Source organism: Bombyx mori, chromosome 6 (assembly GCF_030269925.1).
Source record: "Bombyx mori chromosome 6, ASM3026992v2".
Taxonomy (NCBI): domain Eukaryota; kingdom Metazoa; phylum Arthropoda; class Insecta; order Lepidoptera; family Bombycidae; genus Bombyx; species Bombyx mori.
Genome location: NC_085112.1, coordinates 13469167 through 13490152, shown reverse-complemented (window position 1 = coordinate 13490152; position 20986 = coordinate 13469167). Strand labels below are relative to the sequence as shown.

The following is a 20986-nucleotide window of genomic DNA, read 5'->3' as shown; positions in this document are numbered from 1 at the left end:
GGTCTGAAATTCCTGTTAGTCATGAAAACCTTTTACTGGTGGTGGGTCATTTTGGAATACCATTATTGTAAGGTCATGAGGTAGCTATTATACTTACTGCCTATTCTTGTCGCGAAGTAATAAAAAAAAACTCGAAGAAATTCAAAAATTTATTCAATCATAGAATTTCAGTATTAGGAGATTGAGTTGTACCGGCAAATTACATACAATAAATAGTCAGTATATAATGTTCCGGCTTTGTGATGTTGATCCAAAGTTTTTACTCAATTAATAGACGAAAAACTTAATTCAATATTGTTACTAAAATATTTATTTAATTGCCGAGGAGCTTAAAATTATATTACATATTATGTAAACAAATGATCAACAAACGTAGAAAAACGTCAAAACAATAAAATCCTTAAAATAATGATATTTTAATCACAGCCATTTTGTTATATCTATCCTTAGTATTTTTAACATTAAAACATTAAAAGGAATCTAGCAATTACAAGTATTACAACAAACAAAGGCACTACGCTATCACTAATACTGATTAATTACTTTGCCTAAATATGTTTTTACCGATTCTCTTGATTCAATGGATTTAATGATTTAGATGATATATTTCAATGGTGATACTTAATCCTTAAGAATGTAATCGCGGCCGATGAAGGTAGTTCGAAAAAAAAAAGTTGTACAAAAAAGTTGTCGGCTCAAATACGCTCAAAAAAGGTGTCCTTTTTGCGGAACAGCACTAATTTATATTTTTTTCAATTCTAATTTAGTATATATATTTAGGTAATATATTTTCGATGCATTCTTACATACTCAAAACAATAGTATGTAGAAGTCATTCGTCAAGCCGTCATTCCGTCATGTTTATCTACTTATTTGTCCAACAATTAGAAATTAATTTCTTAATTAATTTATTCATTGTATAAAATATAGTACACACCATTAAAATATATATCACGTGATACGATTCAACCTGTTGACATAGTCTCATGATATTTAGCATATAACAAGTCTTACAGCACAAACTTTAAAAGGATTTGGTAGACAAGTATTTTTTTTTATTCAATTTATGTTTTGCCTAAAAACTTTTTTCTAGTATGGCAACTTTACATTGTCTACAGTTTTTTTTATTATAGTCGGGCAAATGTATAATCGGTTAGGTTTGAACTTCAACACATTAAAAAGCTAAAAAACTTTAAAGTATTAGAAATCTTTTATCCTTATGATGGTGGTTGGCATGTGCAAGCATGACGCAGTGCTGCTTTAAGCCATGGCATCAATGTATCTACTCGTGCGTATACTCCAGGGTAGCCCGGTCTGGCGCAGCCTCGGCCCCAGGACACGATACCTGAAACAACAAATGATATTGCAAATAAGTTTCAAACTTAAATGGGTCTCTGAACATCGCGCAAGGAACCGCGGGAAGCAATCAAGGATTAAATTAATTTCAAAACATATCTCTGTCAACGCCATCAGGATTATAGAAATGTCCCAATTTGTTATAGAATGGAGATAATTTTAGGTAGGTAATCACTGTCGTATTTATAATATTAAAATTTGCTTCTGCGGTTCATAATTTTTAAAGCCTAAATTGCCTAAACTATCAATTTAAATTTGAAGAAGAACGATGTTTTTAGTTTATCAAATTCTGTATTTCACTTAAGCCCTATTGTATCGAATGAAAAACTTACCGACGAGAGTGTAATGTGGTTGCGCTACAAGTAAAGGACCTCCGGAGTCGCCAGTGCAAGCGTCTTTGTCGGGAGCGTAGGCGCAGAGCATCCGCGGCGTTACCTTCTTCCGCCCGTAGCCCGCCGCCGAGCACTCTTCTTGAGCCCAAATTTGTACTTGAGCCTGTCGAAAACAATACCTAATAAAAACACTTAAAACAACACCCTGTATTCCAATTAAGTAGTATTCATAGTTCTGTTTTTCTAACTGGAAAGGCAAAGGTATCACAGCCTAATCATTTATATTCTTTTTGACATGACAAATGATAATATGAAGTGAAATGAAATGAAGATGATTAATTTGAGACATTAATCAACTGCGATGAAATGAGATGAGATGAGATGATATGTCATGAAATATATTCTCAGTAAAATGGTGGTTATTTATTGAGACTTTTTCAGCAGTCTTTTTGGAGGATCCCGAGAAGCTAAGTTCAGCGGCTTTGTTTCATTTTCCTTTATTGGTGCACTTTTACAGATAATAGTTAATAAACCACCATTATTACACTTTTAAACCTGAAGAAACACTAAATAAACAAAATAAAACAATTCACCCAACTTCGCTCCTCCCGTTCGCGCCAAAAAGTCTCGTATTTCAATTAAGGTTATTTATGGTCTGTAAATGATTAAATCTACCTTCATGGGAATATTAGACGTAGATCCTTTTTCAATAGTACTGCCCCATCCAGAAACTATTGCGTTAACGCCTTCCAGCAAAAAATCGTTTTGTGATTCTGAAAAAAAAAACACAACATAATTTTAGTAGTGTTTTTAGGAATGTTTTTAATATGAATGACTTGTATTTAATAATAATAAAAAAATACTTCTACGAATAAGCGATAATCAGTATTTCGATGTGAAATTGATTCCAATTGAATGATAATTCAAATTTATAGATGCTGCCGGATTTAGGGGTTTAGAAGCAGTTCCTGAAGCATTGTAGACATAGTCGAAACGATTTTAAAAGCGTGGCATAGATAACGTGACATTTTTCGTGTCAAAGCGAGACACCTTCGGAATTTCGTAATATAAATAAATACGTATATAGGGTACGTCAGGGTAAGATGTAATATTTAAGTGCAAAATAAAAAAAAATGATTTAAAAAATTACTTGAAATAATTTATTATGGAATTATACCCTCACTGACATCTTAATTCTTACACCAACTTGCCCTTAAAATAAAATTTATAAATAATTTTCGCGACGAAAACTATTTTTCTACAGGAAAATTAGAGCTACTTTAGTATGTATTTTGTAATACTATAAGGATTTGGGATAAGTAAGTATTCGGTAAGTTTCTAATAAGCACATGCACAACAGATAAATGAAAGCGGGACATTTTTGTTCCCGTTGGGGACAGCGGGACGGACAGTCTGAAAGCGGGACGTATGGTCACGTTAGGCATAGACGACACAAGGAAAGTTTTACTCGATTGAATCACTCCAAGGAACCGAAGAAGATAATTATGATCGAAAAGTCTACACTTAAATGTCGCAATACAGTAAAAGCTCTTTATTCGCTAGGTTTAAGTTACAAAAATAGGTCGCGAATACGAATAACGTGAATATAGAATCACGCTTACAAAGAATATTCGATTGGATATCTATATATTGGAATTCTCTTTATCGTAGTGTATGTACCGATGTACCGATTAGATCCGCGATTAAAGTAATTGGGTCGCATTTTTTAAAATCCGCGAATAGTGAAAGCGCGAAGCGCGAATAAGAAGATTTTGTTGTAATTCAATGGAGTTATAATTAGAAATACGGTGAAGAATTATTTATATGGGTAGGTCATTCGTAACAATAACTTACCCGGTAAGCAGGCGGGTCGGTATAAATGATCCGGTATAGGTTCGGCGAGTCTCAGTACAGCGATATCATAATCATACGAATATCGGTTGAAGTCCGGGTGTTGCACCACGTGGGAGACTTCAAAACCTCCAGAATTAGAGGCGTTCACATCGTATTCACCGATTAGTACCGATATTCTGGATGCTTCGATTCTGTAAAGACAAAACGCTCTTTGAACAACTTGTAGTCCTGGAGATCAGTAGATCATATTCCAATAATAACATAAATTAAAAATAAATAATAGTTTAAAAAAAACTAACTAAATACGCTTTTATAGAAAATCCAACTAAAAATAAGGAAATAAATTTTAATATATTTGCATTAAAAAAAAGTGTAAGAAAAACAGATTTTATTGTAAAAAAGCGTCTTATTGCGTATTTTATATATTATATATTTATATAATATTTTTTTAAATATCGAATTGTCATCGGTTCTTAATCTCTCTCTCTCTCTCTCTCTCTTCGATCGGTTCTTAATAAGTAAACCAAATTTCGAGTTAATCCGACGTTTTGAAGGTCGTCAAAATCATGTTTGAAGATTCCGTTACAAGCATACATAATCATCTCAGCCTGTCTACTTTTTTTTTTATGATTGAATGATTACTCGTGGCCCGTAGGCCTTTCCAGTTTCACCAGGACAGGTGGGCGAGCAAAGGCTCAGCCAGGAGGGGTGGGATTTGCTAACAGCTACCCGAGCGCCTCCGAAGGAGACCTAACAGCTCAAGAGTAGCTGCTTCGCGAATGAATCTACTACCGAATCGGAATCGCGACCCGCTGAGAAGATCCGGCGAGAAGGTCAGCGAGCTGATTCATGGGTTAGGTTGCACGGCGAACTCTTTGTCGAGTTCGACGAGTACGGTTGCCGGGGTCCCTAAGCCTGCTGCTAGTGTTAGAGGTGAAGGCGTCTAATACAAAGGTTATTGGATCTAATGGATCCGTAAGGACGTATTTAGGGCGTCGACGGTGACTGGCTCCTGCGTGATCAGGATTCGGGGAGTAGTCAGCGGCGGCAACGATAAGGCGATTATCATGACGCATAGCCTTAGCCTGTCTACTGTCTGCTGGACATAGGCCTCTCCAACTGATCTCCAGTGCGGACGGTCCAATGTCACCTGCATCCAACGTGACTCAACGATTCTCACTAAGTTGTCCGTCTCACACTGCGCTTGCCACGTGGTCTCCAATCAAGGATCTTTCTTCCTTCCTTCCCTTACCTCTACCCGCTAATAATTATATCGTCAATGTAACCAAATTAAAGTGTATTATTAAGGCTAAATCTCAAAACTATACTAGCCAGATGTAGAATGGAACCACATGAGAAACGCCAGCTTTCCAATAAATAAATAAATCATCAATATCGATACACCTAGAAAAGAGTTCTGACGTAATAGATATAATAAAAAAAGTCAAATTGAGTACATCCTCCCTTTTTGAAGTCGCTTAATAAATACATAAAAAAAGCCTATTGATTATACTTGTTCAAGGCCAATGAGCTCTCTGCGGTCTACCCATTTTTTTTCTTATGCTAACAAGACCGTCTCAAAACATTGTAACCCCCATTAAAATGCAAGACCAGTTGTCGCGCGTGTAACAAATTCATTCGCCTCAGTCTATTAGAACACAAAGATGTTTTGAATGCATCCGAAACGCTCTTGACCTGATTGCTATGATGCGACCTTGGATCCGTACTGTGAAACTGCTGCCCGCATGTTATGCTCTGAATAAATTATTATATACCGCGCTTATGCAAGACTTATGTTAATACGTGATATTTTATTGTCATTGATTAACTAGATATGACATTTTTATGTCACTCACAAATGCAATAGAGTTAGCTTAAGAGTAGAGTAGACTACGCTTTATTTTGCACGAATTTAAAATGAACTTAAGCGTAATTATAATTTGCGTAATTACTGGTGGTAGGAACTCTAGTGAGTCCGCGCTGGTAGATACCACCACCTATTTTTGCCGTGAGTCAGTAATGCGTTTCGGTTTGAAGGGTGAGGCAACCGTTGTAACTATACTTGGGACCTGAGAACTTATCAAGGTGGGTGGCGTATTTACGTTGTAGATGTCTATAGGCTCCAGTAACCACTTAACACCAGGTAGGCTGTGAGCTCGTCCACCCATCTAAGCGATAAAAAAAATTACAAAAGTGTAATTTGCCGCTTTATTGCTATACTCTATTCCAATTACGAATTCCCATGAGACATATTATGTTATTGTGTGTGTGAATTAATTGTTTAATGATTTAGATTGATTGTGTATTTTTTAAATGATGTTTATGACCATGAACAAAAAATGATTATTATTCCAAATTATGCGAAACGTGAAGAGTTACGTTCTAAGGAGTGTCAAAAGGGACTTCGTAATTGGAATAGAGTATAATAGCGTTCTCTTTGAAATAACCAGCAGTTGGACAAGATGAGTCGACGCGGGAATCAATACGGGAATTGAACCCCAGACCCTCAGCACACCAGTCAGGGACGCTAAGTATAGCATCACCGAGCCAGGAATATTACCATAACATGAAAGATTGACAACCGCCGGGGTGACAATCTGACGATTGACACGTGAACACGCCCAATTTAAATTACTCAAGCTAGTCAATAAATTACGCAATGAAACGCAAAGGCTGAGAAAAATAGTCGTAGCGTTTAAAAAAAAAGTTGGAGAGGAGTAAGGAATAAAGAAGCATATGTAGAAAATAATATTCAGAACATTTCACGAGTTAGCTATTTTTTTTTTAAACTGACTTCAAACGAATATTTTCAGTTTGGATTTTATGTGTAATGTAAAATTTTTAAACCTAAATCATAGTGTTAAAGTTCTATGAAGCACAAGCACTATCAGCTGTTTTAATTTTTGAGTTTTAATTTTTAAATACACCCGTATAGAGTACATATGGAATCTCGAACAAAAATTCACACACCCTTCTCCAATCTTCATACATTTATATGTGTAGGTTAATAGTATCAGCGTTATTGCACTTTAAAATGGTTTTTATACCAGTATTTTTAAGACTTTAATTTCCACACGTGTATAGTTTATTTAACCATTTACAAAATGCTGACGTGACTGAGATTGTATTTGTCGCAACAAGCCACTTGCTTTGCTTGCCAAAAAAACCTAACAAAAAAAGCATGCTGCATCGTAACATGCGGTAACATATAAACCTACAACTGTAAAAGAGATTGACAAATTCCCAAAGAAATCCCAAGATAAACTAACCAATATCGCAACGGTAAAACGGACGATTATTTTGAAATGTCCATAAAACTAATTTATTGCATTAGGTATCTTCAAACATTCCATCGCGATTGATTCCTTCGAAGTGATATGATTCACTACTTAGGTAATGAGTAACGAATTGCGTTATATTTAAACAAGACAACAGAAATGTACATACCGGAACTGTAAATTATTGTTTAAGAAAATACAATTATAATAAATAAATAAAATCGATTAATTTAATCAAATCGATAACTACAATTGTGTTACAAGCATATAAGATTTTATTAGCCGTATTAGAATAAACAATGAAAATTTCCATCAAACTTATGATAGAACGTTTTCCAGACGCTTTTCTTGTCCTACCACCAGTTTTACTGGTGAGTCCGCACAGGTACCACTACCCTGCTTAATTCTGCCGTGAAGCAGTAATGCGTTTCGGTTTGGAGGGCGGGGCAGCCGTTGTAACTATACTGAGACCTTAGAACTTATATCTCAAGGTGGGTGGCGCATTTACGTTGTAGATGTCTCTGGGCCCCAGTAACCACTTAACACCAGGTGGGCTGTGAGCTCGTCCACCCATCTAAACAATAAAAAATAAAAAAAATACGACAGGAATTTACATACCGGTACTGTAAATTATTGTTTATGAAAAATCAATTTACAAATAAAAATCGATTAATTTAATCAAATCGATAACTATAATTGTGTTGCAAGCACATAAACTTCATTGTCCCTATTAGAATAAACAATGAAAATTTGCCTCAAACTTATGATAGAAAGTTTTCCAGACGCGAATAATTGTTTTATGGTTCGAATTAAAGGCTAAGTAAAATATTTAGTGCACCCCGATCGTTGACTTTCACGTTTGTTACATACAATGTGAAGTTAACGGAATCTTTTCGATTCGTAACAACTGGGTGGTGGTGCAATCATTTCGAACGTCTTGCTCCTTGCAGCTACAATGTTTGCTTTTCACATTAAACAATGCATTTGCGGATATCTCGTAAATTTACATTACTTACGTGAGCATGTAGAAAGCGAGCCCTTTGGAGGTCAACGCATAAAAGTGGGTTATTCGAGTCCTTTATAATTTTTTGAAAGGATAAAATTAATTTTGTTTGGTACCGTGATTAAAATGTGCCTGCTACCTACATTACAACACTATTCGTTATAGCGTCTATAGACAATTGCTGTGAACTTAGAGCTTAGCTTTTTGTAGTTCATTCAAAACTTGACAGCAGTCCATGACATGTCCTTCTTTATGGGAGGTCTGGAAATAATCTTTCTGTAGGCTACTATTAGTTTCGATCGGTAGCAAAATCATTGTACCGACAGTGTCTAAGCACGCTAAATAAATGAAAATACGACATTTAATACGGACGGTGTGCTCTTAGTGCGAGTTTTTTAACGTTTCCCTACGTTTGCCGCTAGGGGCGTTGTTCCAACTGCGTACAAATTTGAGTTAACTTTTACGCTATCGAGAACGTTAAAAAACTCGCACGAAGTACACAATTAAGTGTATCGCATTCAAATTCTACCGGGCGGCATGTCGTTGCATCGTCTTGTCCTCGATAACAATCTTAATAATCTTATCTCATATCAAGTTAATCGAATTATTTCGCATCAATTAAATCAATACGTATGAATATTTACAATTGCCGAAAACGACAGCCAAGAACGGGAACGGGAAGTTGCACAGTAACTTGAAATGATCCGACCATATTTTAACACAAAGTGAACAGCGACCGCGAGTCAAAGAAGAACAATATATCTAATGAGCTTTATGGTTCGTTACAGTACCTATAATGTTCTGTAAAGTCAGAGTACTTCGTTTTGGATTTTTGTAGTAACTGTTTTATTGATATTAAAAAGTAAAACGAAGAATTTGACGACTAAATATGTTTTTTATTGTCCAGCGAAGTTCGTAATAGCAATTCATCGTACAAATAGAACTAAGTATTGCTTCCTTGAAACCTTGTTCTTGAATTTGTGATAATTTACCCAATGTGTTGGTTAGAATAAAGGAATCGGGGTGCCAACGGATTTACTTGAAACGCCTTATCTAATTCGAATAGTATTTAAGTTTAAATTAGGTCTTTCAATACTTATCTATGATTCAGTTAACTTTTTTTACAATCCGCGGCCGTAAATGATTTCGAATTTCAAACTCAATGCATTTTTATGTTAATATTTTGCGCCCTTTGCACGTGACGTGTACGATAAATAAAAACTTTCTTTTTGATGTCGCGGCATACGCGTATAGAAAGTATTTTTACGATTCAACAAAAAAATATTTAAAAACTTTGCGTCCTAATTCCAATCCAATTACGAGAGAACATGCAATTACCACTTTATTCTTAAAGTTCAATTTATCAAACCATAGCGTCTAACTGTATATTGATAATCATTAAAAAAAAAAACTGATGCAGACACTTGAGCATACGGATGATGACATTAAGTCTAGGAGGTCAAGACTCTGACCCGTGTGCCAATTAAATAGAATAATGGAACCTTCATGAATAAATCTAGGCTCTAGCGTTGCTGTCATAGTCAAGTGTAATGAGTCCTAAATATTAAGTGTATTATCTATGGTAATGAGAGACTACAGCTTTCTCCAAACAGCACACCTACTAATTCTATTGTTTGCTGTTTCATAAACCAACGGTGCATTACAGATGTTAATTATTTTACTAAGATAAATATTCTGTGGTTTGTATTACAAATTTTTGCCTGAATAAACATTAGCTATTTTTCGATTTTTTAGAAACTGCCGGTTAACATCATTGCGTTGTGAATATGCGTCTATGATGCTACCATATGTAATTTGAGCTATATAGATTCGTTAGTCAAAATAATATGGCAGGCGTAAAGAAAAAGCAAAAAAAAACCGTCGCTGATTCGTTTTTTTGTATACACAGCTTAACGTCTTTACGGCACTAGACCTTGAGACCTACAGTCCAAGTGTCAATTGTGTTCGACTGTTTTGCAGCAGAATCATGCAAGGCGGTGGTAATTGCGGGCCCCTAAGACCTAAGCGGGCCTTACGCCATATCACTAGTTAATGCCGGATGTCAATCTCAGTATTCTTGTAAAATATTAACGGAATATACCCACTGAGTTTCTAGCCGGATCTTCTCAGTGGGTCGCGATTCCGATCCGGTGGTGGATTCAGCGAAGTACTACTGTCGCTAGGGGTAGTGTTAGCAAATTCTCTCAGATTGAGCCCGTGAGCTAACTTACTCGTAACTGGAATAGCCCCCCTTAGGCTACCGGCGAATAAGTAGGAAGAAAAGAAGGATTTTTTATTTTATCCCTTTGCGTGTTGTGAATCATAGCCACGAGCTCTCGCCAAACGTGACAATGAAAGTTATCGACAATGTAAAGTTCAGAATTGAGTTCAGGCCCTTTTTATTGCACAGATACCGGTAATTCACGATTCGCTTAAAGAATGTGTGGAATTTTAAATTCGAATGATGTTTTGTTTGTTTGTAACCTCTAACCTGGTTGTGAAGAAACTTGGTAAAACAGTTGTTGGCGCTCCAGGGAGGGTTTCTTTGTTACTACCACCTACGTAAGATCGGTGGCTTGCGAGTAATTTGAAGAGTTTGATGTTTTCCAAACAGTTAGCATGGTACTAAGTATAGTAACTGATACTATACTGATATGTAACTATACTAAGACCTTAGAACTTATATCTCAAGATGGGTGGCGCATTTACGTTGTAGATATCTATGGGCTCCAGTAACCACGTAACACCAGGTGGACTGTGAAATCGTAAACCCATCTAAGCAAAAAAAAAATTGCATCGAAACGTGGCTGTGGTTGACTGTTATAAAATAAAAATTAAATTCGGTACAATAGTTAATCGCACCATTTGAGAGCCGCTGGATCGATTTTGCATTTTGTTTCTTTTTACGAATTACAATCAAAATTTATGGAAAATGAAAATAAATAAATAAAAAAACAAAATTGGTTGAAATTGGACAGGAACTTTGTCGTGTTCACCAATATGTCAATGCGGGCGACATTAAAAGATTCGTGCCATAAGCGCGCGAAACTTGACAAGATAAACATCAGACTGTCAACGCAATACTGATTAATGAGTTGTTGGAAATGTTGTGGAAAATGAATCTTGATTTGTTGCTAACACTACAAAGAATATTATATTCTTCAAAACAAATACTTAATGAGTTTTATTTTGTTTCCACACAGGGTCGGTGTGTAGAATTGTAGAACATAGATAAGTCACACATTTCGCGTTTGACATAGTTAGCGCGGAAGGTCAATGCCACATGGCATTATTGATCAAGGGCATTGTGATGAAAAAACTATGAACGAGAAAGTTTCTAGATCACATTCGGTTTGCTTTGTTACAGACAGGAACTTCGTTTTTTTTTTACAAAAACTACCGATGTGTTGGCTTATTTCGTTGCCACTGACGCTAAATAAATGAAAATACGACATTTAATACGGACCAGTGTGCTTAGTGCGAGTTTTTTAACGTCCTCGATAGCGTAAAAGTTAACTCAAATTTGTATGCGTTCAGTTGGAACGTTTACCTATATTTGTCATACAAATTTGAGTTAACTTTTACGCTATCGAGAACGTTAAAATACTCGGAGTAAGCACACAGAAAATTGTCAAATTGTTGGTTTCTGATTACATGAATTAGGGAATAATAAAAGAGGGCTTTATTGGTGATGGAGCGTATTGTGAGTCCGCAGCTGTAGTTACAACCATCCCGCTTATTTTTCCACGGAGCAATCAGTCGGGGCAGTCATTTTATATATACATTGAGCTCACTTCGGCAGTTAAAATCCGATGCGCAGTTTTCTAAAACCAATACGCAATAAAAATAACCATAATTTATGCTGCTATCTTTGTGTTACTTGGGATTTTGGAAACGATTTCATGATTACGTTTCTAATTTCCTACATTTATTTTTAGGTTTTTTTATTTCTTCCATTTTTTAAGATATAGGTCTTTTGAGTCGTTCTGTTGGCAGGCGATTAAAAAATCAGTTGATTATGTTTGATGCATTCGGCATTATTAATAGTACACCATAGAGCTTAGAATCTATCAATGAACGATCTTAAAAACAGAGCATAGCGAGCATTTCCTTCCTCAAAGTATATGATAGAACCTTTTTTAATTATTTAAAATAAGTGATTCTGAGCAGTCGTACATACCCGTGTACACAGTGAGTGGCCGTGATGAGATGGTCCCGAGCTACGACTGTGGCTCCGCAGATCACTTTGCCGTCTCTCTTGAGGGCAGCGAGCCACGGGAACTCGCCAGGCGTCATTGCCGCCCCGCCAACTACCCTGCCGCCGCGCGCCACCCCGCAAGCTGTAACATTTAAGTAACACAACTGAAATCATAATTTTAACCCATAGACACAGCCCACTGAGTTATACGCCGGATCTTCTCAGTGGGTCGCGTTTCCGATGCGGTGGTAGATTCTGCGAAGCACTGCTCTTGTTAGGGTCAGTGTTAGCATCACTCCGGTTTGAGCCCACCTACTAGTTAAAGTTACGCTGAAATAGCCTCTCAACTCAAGGCTATCAGCTTAGGTAAGAAAAAAATATATCATAATTTTTACGTCAGGTTTGGGCCTCGCGACCTCACCTACTAGTTCGGTGAATCTAGAATAAACAGAGGTTACTAGAATAGGTAGGAAAAAAAAGAAGATAAGAAGAAGAAGAAAGAAGAAAGAAGAAAAAAGAAGAGACTGGAAATTTGTACTTATCCGTAAACGACGATATTCGCGACGCACTGTCTATAGATCCCAATAACTACAGTGATGTTGACCACACAGTAATTAGCTGTGAGCGAACAGCCCTTTGGCCATTTACGGCGAGACAAAAATTCCGAATAATGAGCTCAAAAGAACAAAACAGACAGCTAAAACTTGTTTTTACATAAATGCTGCGAAATGAAAACGTTTTACTTCCGGCTTAATTTTGTTTTTATTGTCTCCAATAATCCGGAGCTATGAATTCATATGACCTGGCTAAAAAGCGTGTAAGCTGTCGCGTAGGTTTAGAATTCTCGTCGATTTGAGGCATTGTTTAAGAAATTGTAAGATTTTAAGTTACGCTTTCATAAGCTTTATTTAGGAAGTTATGAATACTGAATTTTAAGCTTCTAGTAAGAAGAACTTTGGAAGTATCGAGTGTCACGAGTTTCGCATTTAAGCTTTCTACTTATTCATCCTTTTAGGAGCTTATATTATTTATTTGTAAGAAGCAGGCGTTTGAAATTTCGTACTTCTTATTTTGAAAATGACGGACTTCTATACAGTCAGTCGTTCACACCTTATTTTCTACTTTTGGAGGTGAATTTTACAAAAACCAATACTTACTAGATGCTTACAAAACAATAGACACAAAGTTTCAAAATTATAAAGCCCCAGCGGCTTAGAGCGTAGAGCTTGTTCATAAATCAGTCAGTTAACCAGAAAGTTTTTCTCACGGGATTATTATTTTATTACAATAAATGTTTTGATAAATCTTAATTTTGAAAAAATTAAATGAAATTATTAATATATAAATACATATATTATAATATATCAATTAAAATTAAATTAAATCTTTATTTCAGCAAAGAAACCATACATTTTGTTAGTAAGTATTATACTTACTTAAAAACATCATTGAGTCTTTTCCAAGTGCCTGCTGCAAAAGCTATTAATTAGCAGGCCCTCGATGTTACGCCTATCGATTTAACTAAACCTAAAATGTTTTTAAGGAAGGGAAGGACCAATGGGCAAAATAAGAAGAGGTTGACCAAGGAGAAGATGGATCGACGAAATAATAGCAACAACAGGAGAAGGATGGAGAAACAAAGCCAAGAATAGAGAAGAGTGGAGTAGAGGCCTATACCCGAAGTAGAGTTCCAATAACATAAGTTTTATATTTGTAATTATTTATTTCAAAAGTGATTTCTTTTTTTGGAAATAAAATGGGCTTGCTATTATTTTTATTATTATTAAACTGTTTTTTTTACGATGATGAGCGAGTTTCTGACCACCTATTGGAAAATGGTTACCGTCGGTCAAAGACATGACCAAGGATACAGTAAAGCCTATCAAATTTAAAAAGCTGTTCAGCGCGCTGTTTTCAATTGTTCGATTTTCTTAACATTATTTTCCCATGCCTTTGACACTAGAGAACATAAATTTGAAAAAAATCACAGTATTTGTACTACAATATTGTTTGTTACTTTAAAACTAGGTTAAGCGAAGATTATGAACTGATAACACAGCGAGTATTAGCAGCACTTCAGCGATTTCTTTCGTAACGATCACAACAAAGTTACCAGTTATTAAAAACATTCGGACGATACTGCATCTTATACCTTTAAACGAGCAATTCTTGTATATAATCTGAATCTCGGAAACGGCTCCAACGATTTCCATAAACTTTAGTATACAGAGGATATCGGGGGCGATAAATCGATCTAGCTACGATTTATTTTCAGAAAATGTTGTTTTTTTCGTGTTTTCAATAATCAACTCTTCCCGACATCTATTGGCGAATAATAATACTATTTTTCTTAATTGAGGGTAACTAACCGCTTTAAAGACACAACAAGATGGCGTTATAAAAAAAAACCGAGCGACGCTCGGTCATCATCTAGTATCGATAAAGTGCGATAAGTTCAATACGAATACGTGACGTGAACATCATTCTAGACCCACTTAACACACATACTCGTGGAAATACGAGATATGTATTTCAACCGTTTTATCTCAAGCATCCGAATCGCTCTCTAAAAGCACTCCGGCTGTTATAACCTCTCAAGTGACATAACCGAGATTTGTGAACTATTGAATAAGCAGTAGAAATTAGCACTTGAAAACGCTACTCGGAAAATTCTATCGAGCGCTTCTGTATGCACACATTTTAGTTTAAATATCTATGGTTTATATTGGTGAATCTATACTAATATTATAAAGAGGAAAGATTTGTTTGTTTGTTTGTATTGAATAGGCTCCGAAACTGCTGAACCGATTTTAAAAATTCTATCACTGTTTGGAAGCTACACTATCCCCGATTGACATAGGCTATATTCTTTTTTTTTTTAAATAGGGATCCTTGCTAAAACTCCAATAATGTACACCCAAGATTATTCAAAACTATCTTTATAATTTTCATTTTTTAGTAAGCTGACGCAAATAGAAGGGTTGATGTGTGTGTATTATGATTGTTAATTTGGAATTTTTTATTAAAGACCCGAGCGAAGCTGGAGCGGCCCGCTAGTCAATAATATTTGGAAGAATTGTTCAATTTCACTTTTGTATCGCGAGATGTAAATTTTCATAATTAATTTACTACAAATTAAATTTAAGGAGTAATTTCTCTCAATTAGAGGCAGTACGTTTTTTTTTAAATTTGTAACTAATGCACTTACCTACGTGAATAAAAAAAACAATTAAAAATGTATTTTTCACTTATCTGTTTTAGGGACATGAGATAATATATAAATTCGTTAATATGATTCGAATGTACACGATCACAGAGCACTAAAGAACATCACAGGTACACTCACTGCAGGGCTTGCAGCCGCGTGCTGCAGCGATGATGACGAGGAGGCAGAAGACGCGAAACATGTCTGGCGGAGTCACAGCCAACTCTGGAGTCAGGGGAAGACGCCGGCCCCGCTATTATAGGCCGCGGGCGGCGTCTCCGATAAGGCCTCTCCGATAAGGCCAGGGTGACGCCAGACCAGGCCAAGTTCACGGCAACGCGGCGACTGAGCGAATGGTGGCGAAGCTCGCCGGCGCACCCCACTCGCCAGCATCGGGGGATCGTGGTAGGACCCGAGGTGGATTAGATAATGACCTTGAACAGATTGCGTTTTCGCTGTTTCACAACTAGCTTATTATTAAATATGGAAATTTTTATGTTATATTATTATATCGGCGCACAGTGGGTCGATATTATGATTTGAGTGACTTAGGGACCAACTTTGTTTTTTAACAAATTTTTTTACGTAGATAGATAGAGCTCGTTAATCTCAATAATAATTGTTTTGGGCAAAAATTACAAAAACTTTATAGTTTGGTCAGAAAAATGTATTTTGTGATTTTTTTGTATGGAGCGGGTCACATTAAATTAAATTCCTGCTAAGTACCGTGAGGTCCCGCTTTGAAACTTTATTTTTCTTACACCTTGTCTAGTCTACTATCATTTGATGCTATGAACATGTGCATAAAGTTGCAACTCTGCCAAATAAATGGATCGAAAAAAGTGAATAAATACGTAGAATAAAAACCTTTATTTTTATTTTCGTAAGTGCTTTTAAGTTAAATTTGATATAGATTAGTAAGTAAAAGCACGCAACAATACCCATAATTACATAATACCTAACAAAAATACATTTAGTAGGTCTCTAATTAATCAATATCTCTAAGTATTATATATTTTGTTTCACCATTCGATCTTTAGATCAGAAGACAAAAGAAGATTGTGTAAAATATCCTCATTAGTCGACATTCTACTTATATTTCTAAAAGAACAACTCTCTGTATATTTCCGAAAATCTTTATTGCGAGCTTCCGCTGCCTTTTCCAACAGTTTACCTATAGGAATGGCACGAAAGGCAAAGCTTTTTATTATTGTATATCACTGCCATGTGCCAACAATTTATGGATACTGGAAGGCATATAATACCAGGGATATAAATTAATATACAATTCTGCAGTATAGATATACAAAACTCGGAAAAATTGGAAAGGTCCACGCGCTCTCCAGATGCAACTGTCTGAAGAATCACGTGAAACCTCTCTATTAAATCTTTACGTATTCCTGTTATGTGGGCTGTTCCTTCTGCATTCCTGAAAAATCTTCTGGCAGTATTGCCATCATTGGTTATCTTACTTCTTGCTTGACAACATTAAGTAAACCGTATTCCTTTTTAAACGCTTAAGGTATATATCTTTCTGATTGATATTTTTTCTTAGTCATCGCCCCTTGCAACTCCATTTCTTGAAGTCCAAACGATTAGACGAAAACAAAAAAATGTCATTTAAAAAATAATCTCACAGGAAACTACATAGGATGAAAAAATTGTGAAGTAATAAAATTATATTTACCGATATGAAATAAGCACTCCATGCATCTTATCCAGGCATGTAAAGATGGCATTCCATACTGGAATATTTCTTCATTATTTTTTCTTTGATAAGCAAGTGACTCCAAAAAAGTCTGACGGTTTTGCTTTGCAAATATCACAGACAGCAGAAAATGTTTCTGACAAATATGAGGTTATTTTGCCGTCTATCATCGTCATGTGCAATTGATGCTTAACTTCAACTTGTTTGATTTTTGATGGCCGAAGTCTTTCTATTTCTTCTGTTATGCTAGCTTTGATAATTGCCACTGTTGACTGCATAGAATAAAAATAAAAGAATGACTGCATATAAAAGAAATATAAATTTAAACATTATTGGACGGCAACAAAAAGTTGATGAGGGTAGGTCGTTTTTCTAAACAATTGTTCCATCAAATTTCTGAAGCCTTATAGGAACTAGACTGGCCTTGGCCTATTTTCTTGAAAATAGATGAATCATCAAACTCTGTTTCAGTCTTTTGTTTATAATTACTTTGACCTGGGGTTCTAACAAAGCCTATTTGCTTTTAAGCAGTAGCTCTCTTGCCGAGTCCAAATCCGAAGTAATCACATTTAAAAGCCTATATACCGCCAAGTTTAGTAATGCTTGCATTATATTAGCAGCTCCTTCTTCATTAATAATTACCTCATCTTTCCCTGGATAACATTTGGTCTTTTCTTGCTTAATTTTATATTAAGAAGGGTATAAATCGGACCCATTTTCACTTGCTGCTTCTCTTAGATTTATATACTGCCACTTAATTTAAGTGAAACTAATAGTGCCTTATCGGGAGAATATATACTACTTTTCACTTTACTTGTACTTAAACACTCCTTAACTTTTTCGAGATCTTCGGGGTGATTTGACAAATGGTTCATTATTTCTCCTACATCTTCATTTCCAGTGTTTCTCAAACTAGCAACTGTAGTAACTTTCATTTCATCCGGGGATAACGAAAGCGATTGGTAAGTTTGTTCAATGCGTCTTCGTTTTTGCCTGGATCCCAATTCTTCAAAAGGTTTTCGAGGTGTAATAGTAGATGTCGAGGCTTCTGTAGTACATTAGAGCGTGGTACATTTTCAACATCTTCAGTATTAGGAATCTCGAGCCTTTCCTGTACAGTGTTGATATCTTTAGGTATCATGCCTTCGGGCCAGTTTATTGCACATTCGAACCAATCACTTTTTTTTCTTATAAACTGTGCTAACATGCGACTACTTCGTTTCCATATTGCACTTATATTTGAACAAAAGTGCGTACAGAATTTTTGGGGCTCAACACTTTTCTCTTCTGTCACGTTCATTTGATTTTGTAGGAATTGAAAGTTTTTTATTATCAGACAGCGACTGTAGTTGCTCTCTTAAAATCATAAATAATCCTAAATTGTTAATAAAATTATCCATTATAACGGAAAAAAGAAGATCACGACGACAATCACAAGATGTTAGTAGTAGTACGAATAAACGAACACTAGTTAGTATATAATAAATATGGTCACTTTATACTTCCAGAGAGACACAAATGTTTACTATATTTTCTACTACCCAGTAATGGCTGCTTAACTAATTATCCTCAGTAACTAATGTTAACTATCCTGATAATTACAGAGATTGATTAATTAGAGACCTACTAAATGTATTTTTGTTAGGTATTATGTAATTATGGGTATTGTTGCGTGCTTTTACTTACTAATCCATATCAAATTTAACTTAAAAGCACTTACGAAAATAAAAATAAAGGTTTTTATTCTACGTATTTATTCATTTTTTTCGATCCATTTATTTGGCAGAGTTGCAACTTTATGCACATGTTCATAGCATCAAATGATAGTAGACTAGACAAGGTGTAAGAAAAATAAAGTTTCAAAGCGGGACCTCACGGTACTTAGCAGGAATTTAATTTAATGTGACCCGCTCCATACAAAAAAATCACAAAACACATTTTTCTGACCAAACTATAAAGTTTTTGTAATTTTTGCCCAAAACAATTATTATTGAGATTAACGAGCTCTATCTATCTACGTAAAGAAAAATCTTAAAAAACAAAGTTGGTCCCTAAGTCACTAAAATCATAGTATCGACCCACTGTGCGGCGCGTTGATTATAGCGTTGTATGATGAAAGTAACGTTTTAAATAGTGATAGTGATTTGAGATTTTCAAGGTCTTCTTCGATTAGTTTTATCGTTTTTTTTTTAATGTTTACAAGTTTATAACGAATGGGGGTATGTAGGTCTAGGCTAATATGGTACCTTGCACTTCTTCTGATTTAATTATCATCACGCCCGCATTCAATTTAATTGCTGTTTGACATTTACGATAAAATTATTATGATGTGTCTGTTCCTTTTATAATAATTAAAAGTCATGTGCGACTGTTGAATGTACTTTGAAAATTCATTAGAAAATACGTACTTATACACATCGATCTTAAATTGGATGTATTGACGGAGAATATTAAGTTGTTTTGTACCACATTATATACTTTTTTACTGGTGGTAGGACCTCTTGAGAGTCCGCACGGGTGGGTACCACCACCTTGCCTATTTCTGCCGTGAAGCAGTAATGCGTTTCAGTTTGAAGGGTGGGACAGCCGTTGTAACTATACTTGCGACCTTAGAGCTTATACCTCGAGGTGAGTGGCGCATTTACGTTGTGGATGTCTATGGGCTCCAGTAACCATTTAACTCCAGGTGGGCTGTGAGCTCGTCCACCCATCAAAGCAATAAAAAAAAAAAAACTTTCGTTGTAAACTGTGAGAGTTTATAAATTAATGCAGAAATGATTGCATTAATTTCGAAAGGACTTCAGAAAGCATGAAATGTGCTTTTAGTAAAGATATACAATGATATACTTAAATGTAAGTATGTTTTTTTTATGAATGTTTTTTCATTAACATTGCGATGATTTGTACAGGTTAGAAATGAAATAACAGTGTTTTTTGCTTAGATAAATGAACGAACCCACGGTCCACCCAGTGTTAAGTTGTTATTGGAGCTTAAAGACATCGCTACGCTAATGCCGGCATGCAAAATGATATCTAAGTCTCAATTCCCATAGGCAAAGCCCACTGAGTTCGGATCGCCGGATCTTCTCAGTGGGTCGCGTTTCCGATCCGGTGGTAGATTTTTTATTTTATTTTTTATTGCTTGGATTGGGTGGACGAGCTCACGGCCCACATTATCTTAAGTGGTTACCGGAACCTATAGACATCTACAATGTAAATGCCGCCACCCACCTTGAGACAGTCGAAGTCGTCGTGGCCTAAGGGATAAGACGTCCGGTGCATTCGTGTTGAGCGATGCACCCGGTGTTCGAATCTCAGGCGGGCGGTGTGGATGTCTATGGGCTCCAGTAACCACTTAACACCAGGTGGGCTGTGAGGTCGTCCACCCATCTAAGCAATAAATAAATACAAAACTAGCTGTTAACAAATCCCACCCCTCCTAGCTGAGCCCTTGCTCACCTGGAGCTGGAAACTGGAAAGAAATCCAAGGCACGAGTCATAAAAAAAATTGGTGTCACATTAGCAGTCAGAGGTTGATAGGACTGTACGCCAAGCCATTGGCCAATATGGATCCATATCCGAACTTCACTCATTAGGCCGGGTAACAAGAAGACGATTCATTAATTACCAAATGGGTTAGCGAATGCGTTCGTGTAACAAACTGTACTGGTTTTGGACAAAAAATAAGTAAGAGAGACTATAAGTTACGTCACGATCTTAAGGGCTAATTACTTAACGTGTTATACTTCGAAATTGAACTCTATTTCAAAGTTAATTAGTATAGTTAATTAGATAGTAATTTATGAAGTTAAATTATTAAGTTTTCGATAAAGTTTTTAATAAGTAAAACAGATCACAGTCTGTCGAATGTCATTGAAGTATGACATTAAGACTTTTTTTTTTTTTTTTTTTTTTTTTTATGATTGAAAGTTTACTGGTGGCCCGAAGGCCTTTCCAGTTTCACCAGGACAGGTGGGCGAGCAAAGGCTCAGCCAAGAGGGGTGGGATTTGCTAACAACTGCCCGAGCGCCTCCGAAGGAGACCTAACAACT

At 35.9% G+C, this 20986-nt stretch overlaps 1 protein-coding gene across 2 annotated transcripts; it reads right to left on the bottom strand.

The window, feature by feature from the left end:
* Nucleotides 1-136: 136 nt before the first annotated feature.
* On the bottom strand, nucleotides 137-15707 carry LOC101746555 (trypsin-4). Of its 2 annotated transcripts, none has more exons than XM_004923529.5 (6): nucleotides 15368-15707; nucleotides 12004-12163; nucleotides 3543-3733; nucleotides 2364-2461; nucleotides 1689-1851; nucleotides 137-1345 (listed from the first exon to the last, which is right to left on the bottom strand). In XM_004923529.5, exons 1-6 carry the CDS (start codon nucleotides 15426-15428, stop codon nucleotides 1218-1220), a joined length of 801 nt encoding a protein of 266 aa, XP_004923586.2. In that variant the 5' UTR covers nucleotides 15429-15707; the 3' UTR covers nucleotides 137-1217. The 2 variants fall into 2 exon arrangements, with proteins under 2 accessions (XP_004923586.2, XP_021201872.2); XM_021346197.3 differs by lacking the exon at nucleotides 15368-15707 and adding an exon at nucleotides 13458-14259.
* Nucleotides 15708-20986: the final 5279 nt, after the last annotated feature.